The sequence below is a fragment of the Alligator sinensis genome, unplaced genomic scaffold (genome assembly GCF_000455745.1).
Source record: "Alligator sinensis unplaced genomic scaffold, ASM45574v1 scaffold899_1, whole genome shotgun sequence".
Lineage (NCBI taxonomy): Eukaryota > Metazoa > Chordata > Crocodylia > Alligatoridae > Alligator > Alligator sinensis.
Window position 1 is genome coordinate 180,369 of NW_005842614.1, and position 12,591 is coordinate 192,959.

At 49.8% G+C, this 12,591-nt stretch overlaps 1 protein-coding gene across 1 annotated transcript in view; it reads right to left on the reverse strand.

The window, feature by feature from the left end:
- ASTN1 (astrotactin 1) overlaps positions 1-12,591 on the reverse strand; it is a gene marked incomplete at its 5' end in the record, with an annotated part of 224,136 nt that overhangs the window by 6,506 nt on the left and 205,039 nt on the right. The window contains 6 exons of the mRNA XM_025214997.1: positions 502-685; positions 2,807-2,907; positions 3,736-3,871; positions 5,190-5,341; positions 7,110-7,243; positions 8,064-8,332. Of these exons, the coding sequence (XP_025070782.1) occupies positions 502-685; positions 2,807-2,907; positions 3,736-3,871; positions 5,190-5,341; positions 7,110-7,243; positions 8,064-8,332 (976 nt within the window). The remainder of the gene's footprint in view (positions 1-501; positions 686-2,806; positions 2,908-3,735; positions 3,872-5,189; positions 5,342-7,109; positions 7,244-8,063; positions 8,333-12,591) is intronic.

Below are 12,591 nucleotides of genomic sequence, written 5' to 3' on the forward strand. Positions count from 1 at the left end.
GCCATCTTGAAGTTGCTTTAATTGCCCTTTCTTGCTCCCCTCCCACCGTACTCCATACTGTACTGCCCACTACTCAGGCCTTTTGGAACAGCCTCCCAGACACATTCCATTCCCCTCACATCTGGAACAGTCTCCTCTGAATTAGTTCAGGAAATCTTCAGCATTTATTTTTTCAGGATGTTCTGTTTTCCCCTGGCAGCAACCGTTGCCACAATATGAGTGGAAAAGAGGGTCCCTTGGCTGTCTTTTCCTCCCATCCCTTCTGTTTCTTCATCATGTGAAAATAGCCAAGTCAATCTACAAAGATAAACTGAAGGCAGATTGGGGAAAGATGGTGGAATTCCAGCTGATGGCTTGTCTACAGTCAAGATCGGTTTCTGCTGATCTTGTCCATTTGCCAGATTTAACCTTCTTACTGATAACTAGTGATGTGGGGCATTCTAACATGTGTATTGAGTGAAGTGGAACTGCTGTTCTAAGTAACATGGCTTACTGGCTTACCTGGGTCCTAGCTCATCTTCACATCGCCAGGTGAACTCTCCAAAGCTCTCATAATGCTGGTTGTAATGGTAGAGGACCCGGTGCAGGCTGGGTGAACCCAGGTCCAGCAGGGTGTTGTAAGCTGTTTGTTGCTCTTTACCACTGGTGTAGCCATTGAAAAGATTGTAGATCTTGTCTGCTATTTCTGGATAAAAAGATGGAAAGGGCCCTCAATGTGCTTAATATAGAAGAAGGAAATGCACCATCAAGCATCTCAGCTTTTAAGGAAAGCCCCTTGGGCAAAATCCTGGCCTGGCTACAGTCAATGACAAAATTTCCGTCAATATGAAGGAGCAGGAATCCACCCACTGTCTTGTAGTTTGCACTGTATCAACAGAATGCATCCTAACAGAGGAACAAGGGAACAGACTTCCCAGACTGGATAAGGCCTGTGGTCAGTCTCATCCAGTTTCTCATCTCTGACAACTACCAGAACCAGATCTTTGAAGGACAGTGTAAGAACCCTGTCTCCTGACTCCCAACACTCAGAGATTGGTTTATGCCTCCAAAACTGCAGCAATCCTAGTACATTTGAAGCTTGTGTGCTCTGGATTTTTTTACTGCAGATACTTTTAGTACTCATATACCAGTCATACCCTTTGGGATGCTGTCTAATACGAGCAGAGGTGGTGCTATACTGTCAATGTGGCCTTGGTATGGTTTGAGATTAATTCTCATTGCCACTTAGAATAATGCATCTCATTCCCAACCACCCTGGAGGGGATGTTTAAACAAATACATATATTCTACCTCCTAAATGGCAAGCATATTTGACCCCTGCTGCCTTTCTGAAGGCTCAGTCTAGCTGAACCAAGATGATTACAACAGCCTCTGTCTCAGTAAGCATAATGGAGGAACAGCCAGGCAACCTCAGATTGTAATTCTGCCAAGATTTAACCACATATGTCATAATCCATAAGAAAACAGTCACCAGAGCCCCAAGGTGGTGATTCATTGTAGTAGTAGGCAACCGTCGATCTTTCTGCATCATGGTGCACGTGTGAGAGGTGACCAGGACCTTTGACACATACACGTAGGCAGGAGTATGGAAGAGTGGAACCTGCCCAGAACTTGCATCCCTCTTTTAGACCGCTGAGACAGAGTCCAAAAGCCAGACCAAGTTCAGATGTTTGGTGCCTCAATGGCTATAGTTATATGTGTGTCCAGGAATCAAACCCATGTCTCTGCCAAAAGGTTTGACTCTAGATGCAAACATAGCCAATATTCAATGTGGGAGAGAGGTGGGTTCTGCTTCAGTTTTGCCCATCATGCACGTGGAACCAACTTGGACCTGGTCCTGGATTCTACCCAGCTTAAGGGCTGTTCAAACCCAGGGCTTTTGTTTTGGCATTTCTCTACAACTAGCCCAAAAAGCAAGGGCATAGATGTAACTTACTCTAGATGATATTGAGTGCAGTGACTGTAGTCTACCCTACAGTCCCATGGTGCTAAGAGAAGGCATCTCTGGCCTGGGTTGTGCTATAAGGGATAGCCAGTATATCAGAGGCGGGCAATTATTTTGGGCGGAGGGCCGCTTACCCAGTTTTGGCAGGCTGTCAAGGGCCGCATGGGTAGCCCCACTCCTTGACAGGTGCCCTGTCCCTTGACAGGGGCCCCCCCCCCGATCACCATCTTGGGACCAGTGTCCCAGGGCCAGCACCAGTGGGGCCCAGAGCAAGGCGCAGGCCGCCAAGGGTCTGTGGAGCCGGGCTGGCCTGCATTAGCAGGGAGGGAGGAGCTGGCCCAGCTCCACAGAGCCCCTGCCAGCTGGGACCCCGTGCTCCTGCCACCCTGCTCCGGGCTCCACTGGCGCTGGGCTCGGGACACCGGTGTGGGCCCCGTGCTCCCGCTGGCTCCCTGCCCACTCACTCCCAGTGCTCCCCAGCCCTGCGGTACAGGTGGGGGGCAGCGCTCAGCCCCAACCCCCTGCTCACCAGCAGGGAAGCTTGTGCTGAGCGTGGGGAAAAGTGGCCCCTCCCCCGCCCCATGGCCGGAGCTCCCTGCTGCAGGCGCTCACAGCCCACAGGGGGCTGTGGGGAGGGGGTACAGGCAGCCCCATGCGGGCTGCAAGCAGCTGCAGCGCAGGGCACCAGGCGTGGGCGGGGAGGGGCCGCTCCCCCCCGCATTTGACAGGAACCAAGGGCAGAGAAATATTAATTTTCTACATTTTTTTTAGGGGTCCCGCAGGCCAGATAGAATGGCCTTGTGGGCCAGACCCAGCCCGCAGGCCGTATTTTGCCCACCCCTGCAGTATCTTTACCATTACCTTGAGCCTTCACATCATCTACCACGGGGCATGGGGTCTTGACTGTCACATCACTTGACCTTGAACGTCTCCCTGTGTTATCAACTCCCCAAAGTGTGAACCTGGTGGGAGAGGCAGAGACGAAGATATCATCACATCTCAGAGCAAGCAAGCAGACTGGACTTTCACATGCACATACACATGCCTGCCTACAGCAGATGCCCATCTGGAGAAATGTGTACAACTACCACCACTTAGGCAAACAAGAGGCCATGCTAAAACATGAGGCATTTCTCTCTTAGGGATGCAGGCTTCCCCAAGCTGATGTGTGCTCCCTTGCAGTGCAGGCCCAACAGGATGTAAGAAACTAGTCAGAAGGCACATGCCAAACCCAGCTACTTGGTATCCCTACTGAGTCTAGTTACTTCACCTAGCTCAAGCAGGTGTCTTAAGTGGCTGACACTTGCTGCACTGGTAGCACGGCCAGTTCAGAAGAGCCTGGGTGCATGGTGCAGAGTGCTGGCTTACCAGAAAGAATAACTTGACTCTGCTTGTGTGGGGGGAGGGAAGTTACAGCATGAGTCCAGTCAGATCACATAAGATAAAGCTGGAAGAGATCATCCAGGTGTAAAAAAAAAAGGATGGGAATGCAGATCTCCCCAGCCTTACCTTGTACAAAGCAAAGTGAACCCTACCCTGATGGCCATGACATCTCTCACATGGGTGGGCAAGGCAAAAGCCCAGCAGTATCAGGAGCAGGATTCCCTCATGCCACACAGATACAGTCACCAACCAGGAGAGGGGTCATGCCTTATGAAATGGCAGAGAATGAACATACCTGCTTTCCATACCCCGCCCCCCCCAAACAATTAGGAGAAAAGCTAGAAGTCACAAATCAGAGGCAACCAGTGCAAGGTTGGAAATAGCCAGCTGGACAGAGTGTAACTCACATGTAAGTGGTGTCAGGCTCCAGGCAGCGAATAATCAAGGAGATGGTAGAAGACAGCTTGTCAGGCACTTGTGCTGGCATTGCACAGGGGGACTTGGCTCCAGAGATGATGTCATCCACAAAACTCAGCACCGTCTCTAGGGGAAGAAGAAAGGAAGAAGAAAGAGTAATTGCATTCCCATCCCATCCCAACTGTACAGAGCTGAGCAAGGAGAATGGGAGAGGGATCCGAAGGATTAATAGCAAATTTCTGCTTGAGTTTTACCTCAAGCTACAAGACAGACCAGTGAGCCCAATACCTCAGAAGGATTTGAATATTCCTGAACTAAGTAGCACCAGCTGCAATGAGCAAAGGCAGCAAGGCTCCCACCACTGCCTTCAGCCAGAAGGTCAGGAGCAGGGCTGAAGAGACGATGCTCTCTTAACAAGCTGACTGTGGCCAATTTGGACTGGTGCATCTTAAATTCCCTGCCATGCAACATTAGCAATTTGGGAACTATGGAGGGGAAGTGAAGTGAGAATATGCTAAATGAGCTGGGGAAGGGTAAGAAAACTGCTTACGCTGCTCCCTCCTCCTGCCTCACGATGACCCTGAGCTGCAACATAAGTTCTGAGGTGAATTTCTGTGTTAGAAGCCACTAAGGGGAAGGTGCGAGTTCTGTGGCAGTCTTCCAGATAAAGGAAAACCTGTTTTTATTGGGCCTACTGCAGGAGAAGAAACACCCAGAGCTGTAGGACAACTGAGTCTTCATCATCAGAAGTGGGGGCGCTGGGGGACACGGACCCGTTCACAACCACCTATCTCTCCTTCCCATTTTGAGTAGGCTCACAGATGAATCAGGGTGGCCTATAAACATGCCAAGTTTCAGGTACCTAAGTTTGATGGGTGATAAGAGGAAAGCAGTGGTGACTTTGCTACTAAGGGGAGACAGGAATGGCTATTTTTCCAGTGTCATGTTGCTCAACTGGCAGAACGGATTTTCCTCCAACTTTCCAAAACCATTCAAGCATTGCAGATTTCAGGCCAAAAGGAAAATGGGAAGTCATATAAACAAATGAAAAAAGGGACTTGTAGCCCTGACCCAGCAAAGCCCTTCAGTATCTGCCTGCTTAACTGTAAGCCCACAACCAGTCCAACTGAAGCTGGTAGCTACATAGAGGACACTCCTGCCAGAGTCTAGCTACTGGCTTCATTGGAATTACTTGTAGGTTTCAAGTTAAGCAAGTGCTAAATAGCTTCACTAATGCTTGCCACTGCATTCACCTGCTCCCAGTTGCAGCCTTTGCTGCCTAGACCACACTGTAAAATGCAGACTTGACATGGCAAAGGTCTTCCTCAAGCAACAGGAAAATAGCATATTGGTTTCTAGGAGGTTTAGCCTCTCCTTGCTTCTGAGAAGGGTAAAGCCCAGTACCGGCTGCTGAAGGACCAGAGCCCCTCTGACCTGTACTCACCGGTCTCTACTTTGGAGTGATCCATCCTGTCGGTGACCTTCTCCTGGCGGATGAGGTAATCAACAATCTGCACTCCAATCGGTGGCTCTGAGTGTTCCCATTCTAGCACCACCAATGTGCTGCTGGGTTCATGCACTGTGGAGAGCCTCAGGCTGGAAGGGAGTGGGGAAACATGACAGGTCAAGCTCTTTAAACAGCAGCTCCTGTCCACCTCTGGCACCCACGTTCCTCTTTTCTCACACCTCTTCAGCATATACCACAGTCCCAGTCACTGCTCCCTTAGGATGTGGTTGTAGTCTGCGCTAGCTCAATCTAGCTCACATAGGTATCAACAGCATTGGAGACATGGTGCAATGGCCAATGGCTCACGTGAGCAGCCAGACAGCAAACTACCCAGGGATCCTGTGGTATATACCCTGGTTGCTAGTAGCATGACTTAAAGCCCATGCTGCCATGTCTTCACTGCTATAACTATTCCACTAGCTAAATCAAGGTCACTAGGGCATGCTAGCATGTGCTACAATCACACCTCAGTTTTACTGTGAAGACATGCCCTGTGGTACCCAAGATGGGCTGCATTTGAAACTGTGGATCAGAGCTTCATACTGCAGGGTGCCACTCAAGCCCCTGCACTGAAGGCAGAAGGTGGGGCTAAAAGTGACCTACAAAAGCCTTGTGCTCTGCATACTCCCACCCCATCCAGCCTGTAAGTTTATCCAGAAGTGGGAGTTTCCTCAGGAGCTGCCCTATCACCTTTACAATGATAACAAGAGACCACAGAAGCTGTCAGCACTGACTCCCACATTCTGTACTGCTATAATTGAGGCAAGCTGAGATGTCACCCTGAATCCTGCATAACTGCCCTCTGTAAAAACTTCCTAACTCCACAGTTTTCTGGGATGACCCAACCCTAGGTGAGTGTGGAATCAGAAAAAATATATGCCTTAAACTTTGATTATTTTAGTTATAAGATGACATAACCGCTTTGTGGAGAATTGCTGGCTCTGTATAGTAGAACAGATAAGAGAAAGTGTTTGTTCTTTGTAACTCCTCTGCAACTGCTTCGCTCACCGCGGCCTTGAAGATAGCAAAAAAGTAGGTACAAATCTGATTTCCAGGTGCAAGAAGGAGGTTTGTGAACTAACCTCGCCTCCCCCATTAGTTCCCATCCTGATTACAGCAAAGAAATAATGAAGTAATATTATAGCCGCTTTTCATGCTAATTTCACTATATGATCACATGAGTTGTAAGCAACTGTTAAAAAGTATATAAGCCTCCTAATTTTGCTCTTGGGGGGGGGACCCCTTCCAAGTGCTTGGGAAATCCATGTCACTTTGGAATCCCCCCCTACAGCTGTAGTTTCTTTTAAATAAAAGCTTCTGCTGACCTGACCCAAAAGTATGCTGCGTGTGTTTCCACGACAGTGAGAAATGCAGCCCCCAGCACCTGAGCCATAAAAAGCTTCCTCATTATGCCAAGTAGTAGTTGCTCTAGATTAGGGTTCAGGCCCATCAACAGGGGGCATGTGTATATGAAATGCTACATTGTCACAGCAATGAGCTACAGCGATGTAGCTCATTGATACAGCAACTTAGAATAGGCAAGCATGAACTATGATGCCAATGCTACTGAGCAGTAGCATCGAAAATGACCCGTGCCACATTGGGACTGTGCAATACTGGTGGTTACTGCACAGCTGTTTAGTAAAGCAAGTACTAAATGACCGTGCAGTCCATCACACATGTAGATGCGCCCAGGGTGGTGTAGGAAAAGCTTGCATTCTCAGTGCTGTCGCTTTCTTGGACTAGCACCATGGTCCCTTACATCAGGGCCCTTTACCAGCTGTCCCCTTAAAGAGCAACCACTTCTGCAGAGCAAGGTGGAAGGATGGGGATCAAATCAGAGCATGGAAGACATACACTGGATGTGGGAGGGGTGCGCAGGTTGGGAGCCCATCAGCACCAAAAGCGCTTGAGTCACACCGACACCAGTCCTCGATGACATCCCCGCTCCCTGAGCACCAGAGGGAGCTCATGGTGGCCTCCTGCAACAGCTGAGGGGGAAAAGAAGAGGGTCAAAGCCAGGCAAGCAGGAACTCCCACCTCCCACCACCCAGTGTGCTGCTCAGATAGGACCCCTTGTAATGCCTTCCTCACAGGATGCTCCCCTCCCCTCACTAGGCAGACACTGCCAGCCAGCTGAGAGCTCTGGGACACCTCAGCAGAGAAAGACGTGAAGACAGAAGCCGAAAGGGTTTAGGGTCTGCAGAAGGAACCTAACCACAGGCCTGATACCTTTCTCCCTGTAAGCAGGCATATTACCTTTCCCCATGGGTAGCGAGTTTCAGTGGTACTACTCAGTATAGCAGGATAGCAGCATGTCAGAGCAGCAGCATCCCTCCACCCCTGGCAGGGGAGAACACCCCCCTGCAAGGAAGATTCCTGTCCCAGGAAAGCATCTCAGCTACTTCTGACCACTCGTCAGATACCAAACCCCCTTCAGGCTTACTCATGGGTTAACACGGTAAGTGATTAGGCCAGTGGCTAAGAGGCAAGGTGGCCAGTCTGTAACCCCTGCCCTTAATCCCTTCAGGGCCATAGCATCTCTTTGTTGTTAACCATGTTAAGACAGGCACCAAACCATGCAGGGCTTGCACTCAGAAGTACAAGAGCTGACAAGACCCCCCCCAAAACAACAGCAACACAAAGATACAGGGCAAGATGCCTCAGTGCTGGCATCGTTGAGCCTGGCCCTGGGGTTTGGTATCTAAACTTTGGCCCAAGTGGATTAACTACGAAGTCCTCTTGCCCCCATGCTCCTACTATAAACAATCCTTCTTTAGTTTATCCCTCCCTCAGCAACTGGGCCCCTACCCGCTGGGTTTGGTTGTTGGTGACCAGCTCATAGATAGGTGCTGCTTTGGTGACCTCCAGCAAAATTGGCTCTGCCGGTGTGTCTGGGCTCACAGTCACGTGGCAAAGTGGGCAAGATGAGGGGCAGCGGCCTCTGCTTTGACACTCCATGCGGACGCCGGCGGCCATGCGCTTGGTGCCCGACTCCGACAGGCTGGCAACGTACTCGGGGAAGGTGAGAACCTTGGGGTCCCGTTCCCGCTCCTCCGACTCGTCCGAGGGGGAATTTCCTGTAAAATAAGAACAGGTGGATCTGGATTGGGAAATCAGACTAATTTATGGCACTGGGCTTAATGCCCTCTTTCCTGTTCTCCTTAGGAACAAAATAACCTGAAAGCAACAGCTCAAAAAACAGCTCCCAAAAAACCCTGTAACTCCGTGAGGATGTTAGAAATACACAGTTTGATTCATAGGCAAAGAAAGAAAATGCTGACTGATGTTTAGGCTTGAAATCATGATTGCCAAGTCCCCTTCCTGGCTCTACTACTAACAAGTGACATAACCCCTTTGTCCCACAAATTCACCACATCCTGGCCTTGGGCTGAAGCAGGGTCACTTCACTTCCCCAGCTGCTGTTCACACCAGTCACAGAGTTCTCAGGCTTTGTGCAACTGGACTGTATTTCACCTGCAGTGATAACAGTATCCACTGGAGAGAGGCTCTCTCATGTAGATGTGGGGGCAACGTACACTAGAGTTCAGGGGTGCTCTGGTTTCCCTTCGGACCTGTTTTGCAGGCTCAGAGTTCCCTCCTCTAGAGCTGAAATGCCTCTGAAATGTCTTATGCTTGGTCCCACCCCAAAACCATTTTGTTTCTACATGTGAGAGGAATCCCCTGAGCCATTCCTAGGTTAGAGATGAGGGGAAACCCTGACTTTTGCTGCTTGACACTTGAAAATGTTGGTTCTTTTGTGGTTCACTGTTGATTCAAAGGCAACAACTGCAAGCATTTCAGCACCTCTCATTCCAGCCAGAATAGGGCAGCTCATCATCTTTCCTTTCAACTTACAAAGCAATTGGAGGCCTGATCCAGAGTTCACTGACACGAAAGGGAAGGGGACTTTTTCATAGACTTTAGGGCTGGAAGGGACCTCAAAGATTATCAAGTCCAGCTCGCTGCCCCAGGGGCAGGAAGCCAGCTGGGGGTCAAAGGATCCCAGCAAGATAAGCATCCAAACGTTTCTTGAATGAGTCCAGAGTAGGTGCCTGCACCACTTCTGGAGGGAGTCTATTCCAGGTCTTGGGGGCTCGGACAGTAAAGAAATTTTTCCTTATGTCCAGCCTAAAACGGTCTTGGAGGAATTAAAAACTTTGGATCTGGCCCCATCTCAGAGTATTCTGGAACAAACAACTCTGTGCCTCAGTGCAAACAACATGTGCAAATACTGCGGGGTGGGTTTATTTTAGAGAAAATTACTCTAGAGTATACTCACCTGGGGCAGGCATCTACATGTGCAGGGATGCAGAAGCAGATTTGCTGCTCCTGGCAGCAATCTGCTCCTGCCCCCTCCAGCTGTGTACCAGCCTCCTGCAGCGGCCAGAGGGAGCTCTAGGCTCCCTATGGGTGCCAGCATAGGGATTGGGAGAGAGCTCGGGGCCAGGACTGCCAGGACGGGCTCTGCCACCACAGCCTGGGTGTGGACAATGTCCCCCTGCCCCAGCAGCAGGGAGCTGCTGACCCTGACTCCCCAATTGGGGGCAGGGGGCTTGGAAAGAGCTGCAGGGGAGGGACAGGTCCCAACCCCCTGCCCCGATCCACTGGTGGGGGATTCCCCGCCCACCCAGGGACTTACTGCTAGCTGCCCCACCAGTAGATTGGGGTGGGGGGCTGGGACCTGCTCCTCCCCCACAGCTGTTTCCAAGCCCTCTGCCTCAATCACTTGATCGGGGCATGGGGTTGGGACCTGACCCTGACTGAGACAGTTTCTAGCCTCTGCTCCGCAATTGTGGGGTGGGGGCTGGGGAGATTGTGGGCACAGAGCAGGGGCTGGGAACAGACTGGGGAGTTTGTTCCCAGCCACAGCTCCATGATCACGGAGCTGGAACTAGGAAAAATCTTCTCAGCCCCTTCTCCACAACTGCAATTGGGAAGCCAGGGCTGGGAACTCCCTGCTGCTGGAGCACGAGGACATTGCTCCTGCCTGGGCTCCAGTGGCAGAGCATGCCCCAGCAGCAGGCAGCCTCCAGGAACAGGAAGCAATCTCCCACTCCCTGCTGCTCAGCTAAATGGGAGCAAGTTTGCTCTCGGTCAGCCATCTACATGTGCTGTATGGCACAGTAACTAATTGAGAATAATTTGCTGTTTGTATTTACAGCTAGCAAATTTACTCACCATTAGAGTAAATTACTGTGCAGTAAGCGTCTGCACATGTAGATGGTAACACTTACTGTGCAGTAATTTCCTCTAATCTTGAGTAAAGCATCTCATGTAGCCATGCCCAGTATCTCCCATCTCTAAAATGGGAGACAGCAATGCTGGCATAACCTTTGTAGAGTATTTTGGGATCTATGAATGAGTAGTACCATGCAAATATTTTCACCATGACTTAATAAAAATAGGACTTACATGAAGTGACATCAATCTGCCTCCTGAAAAGCATTCCTCTCCATCTTCCTGAAATCTATCTGTGACACTTGCTGGCATCAAGCCCAGTAATATCTGTAGTCAAGATTTACTAGCAGAAAGATACAATGGTGGGTGGGGAACTGGTAGTTCAGACTGCTATCTCAACATGCTTTGAATTGTCCCCGTAATGCTTATTACCTGTAATTAAACAGGTGAGTCTATACCTAGGCAGTGTTGCAGCATATGGAACAGCTAAATAGCAGAGTAAACGCAAGGTGGTGCTGTGAAGTCATGTATTGTTCCAAACCTAGGACTAACTGTATGATAGTAGTGGTTTTAAAGACCCACTGAGTCAATCAATAGGCAACACACTTGCGGGGAGACAAGCTGCATCACATTGCAGAGAAAAGCTGAAGCGTGCAGTCAGATACGAGTTCACCCAACAACCTCAAAAGCTGTGCAATCTCCACCACCCTGATTGAATTAAGCAAAAGGGCCTCTCTCTTTTAAAGAAAAGTTTCTATAGAATAACACTGCGTGGGGTGAAACGGACCAAAATACCGGGGGGGGGGGAAATCTTCAAAAGAAACATCTTGATTGAAAAGAAAGGGGAAGAGCGAGCTCTCTGCCCACCGCTGAGCTTTGAAAACGTGGTGCCAGATCTTCAAAAGCAGCTCTCATTGTCTCCTGTACAGGCGTGGGCGTGTGTACATTCCCCATTGTTCTCCACAGCAGCCACTGGGTACTTAGCTTAGCCTATTGCAAAATTGAAGCTCTAAGCAAGATCCACATTAGACACTGGTAAATGAATGGGGTATGCATCTTTCGAAGCTCAGGTCAGGAGCCACCCTGGTACAGAGCTGGCTGGCAGAAAATAGCCATGCTTGTGCTGGTCCTGGGTCCAAATTATGTGTGTATGTATGTATTTATATGTCTGAATGCCATCACAAGTGTGTGAGGGCAGGGGACAAGAACTAGAAAAGAGTTGGCCACTTTTGCCTGAACAGACAGAGCATGTGTGTGTGTGTTTGGTACTGAAATACAGACATGGCATTGGTTAAATAAGTTGGGCCTTTTTGGCAGAACTGGGACATAATGATGGACACATGAAGGTAAGCAAGAGCAGATCCCCTTAATGTCTCCATGTGCCTGGCTCATCAGTTGGATCCCAGAGGACTTTTTCCTTACAAATGCTCTCCTCACTCTGCCAAAAAGCCATCCATTGTATTGCTACACTTGGTAACTAAAAGAGACAAAAGTCTTCATAATGTGGGATGTGCTTAGGCACCACCTTGAGGAAAGCCACGGAAGAATGAAGACAGACAGACAGTTCGATGAATAGGACACAGACAAACAGGATCTCCTTCCAAAGCACCCACATCACAAAAATCAGCATCATACTTTGTACTAGCCATTCCTGCCACACCTCTAGTTGAACAGGCCCATTATTGAACAGGGCAGGCAGTGTGGAAAGTCCTCTCATAGTTATGACTGCCAGGCTGGCTCCCTGAAACAGCAGTAAAGGCCCAATCCTGCACAGTACTCAGGCCAATGAGACGGGAGTGATCAGGGGCTCACAGGATGGAGTACTAGGGCTGGGGTTTATGAACCAAGGCTTTGGTTCCAAAACACTTTAAAGCAGTGATTCCCAAAGGATGTGCCAAGCCATACTGGTGTGCCACATGAGCAACAGAAACATGCTTTCAGATCCCCCTGTGTGAGAAGGTAAATCCTCTTCTCCTCCACCCGACACCCTAAACCTGTCCCAACTACTCCAGGAGTGCCTGCAACTGCTCCTCTGAAGACTGCTGTCACTACTGCTACCTTCCCTACCAATCCCTGCCTCCAGGCAGCCCCTATGCTACCCTCCTTCCCCCCCAAACACACTCCTAGTAGCATGCTCTGCTGTGAGCAGGCAAATGGC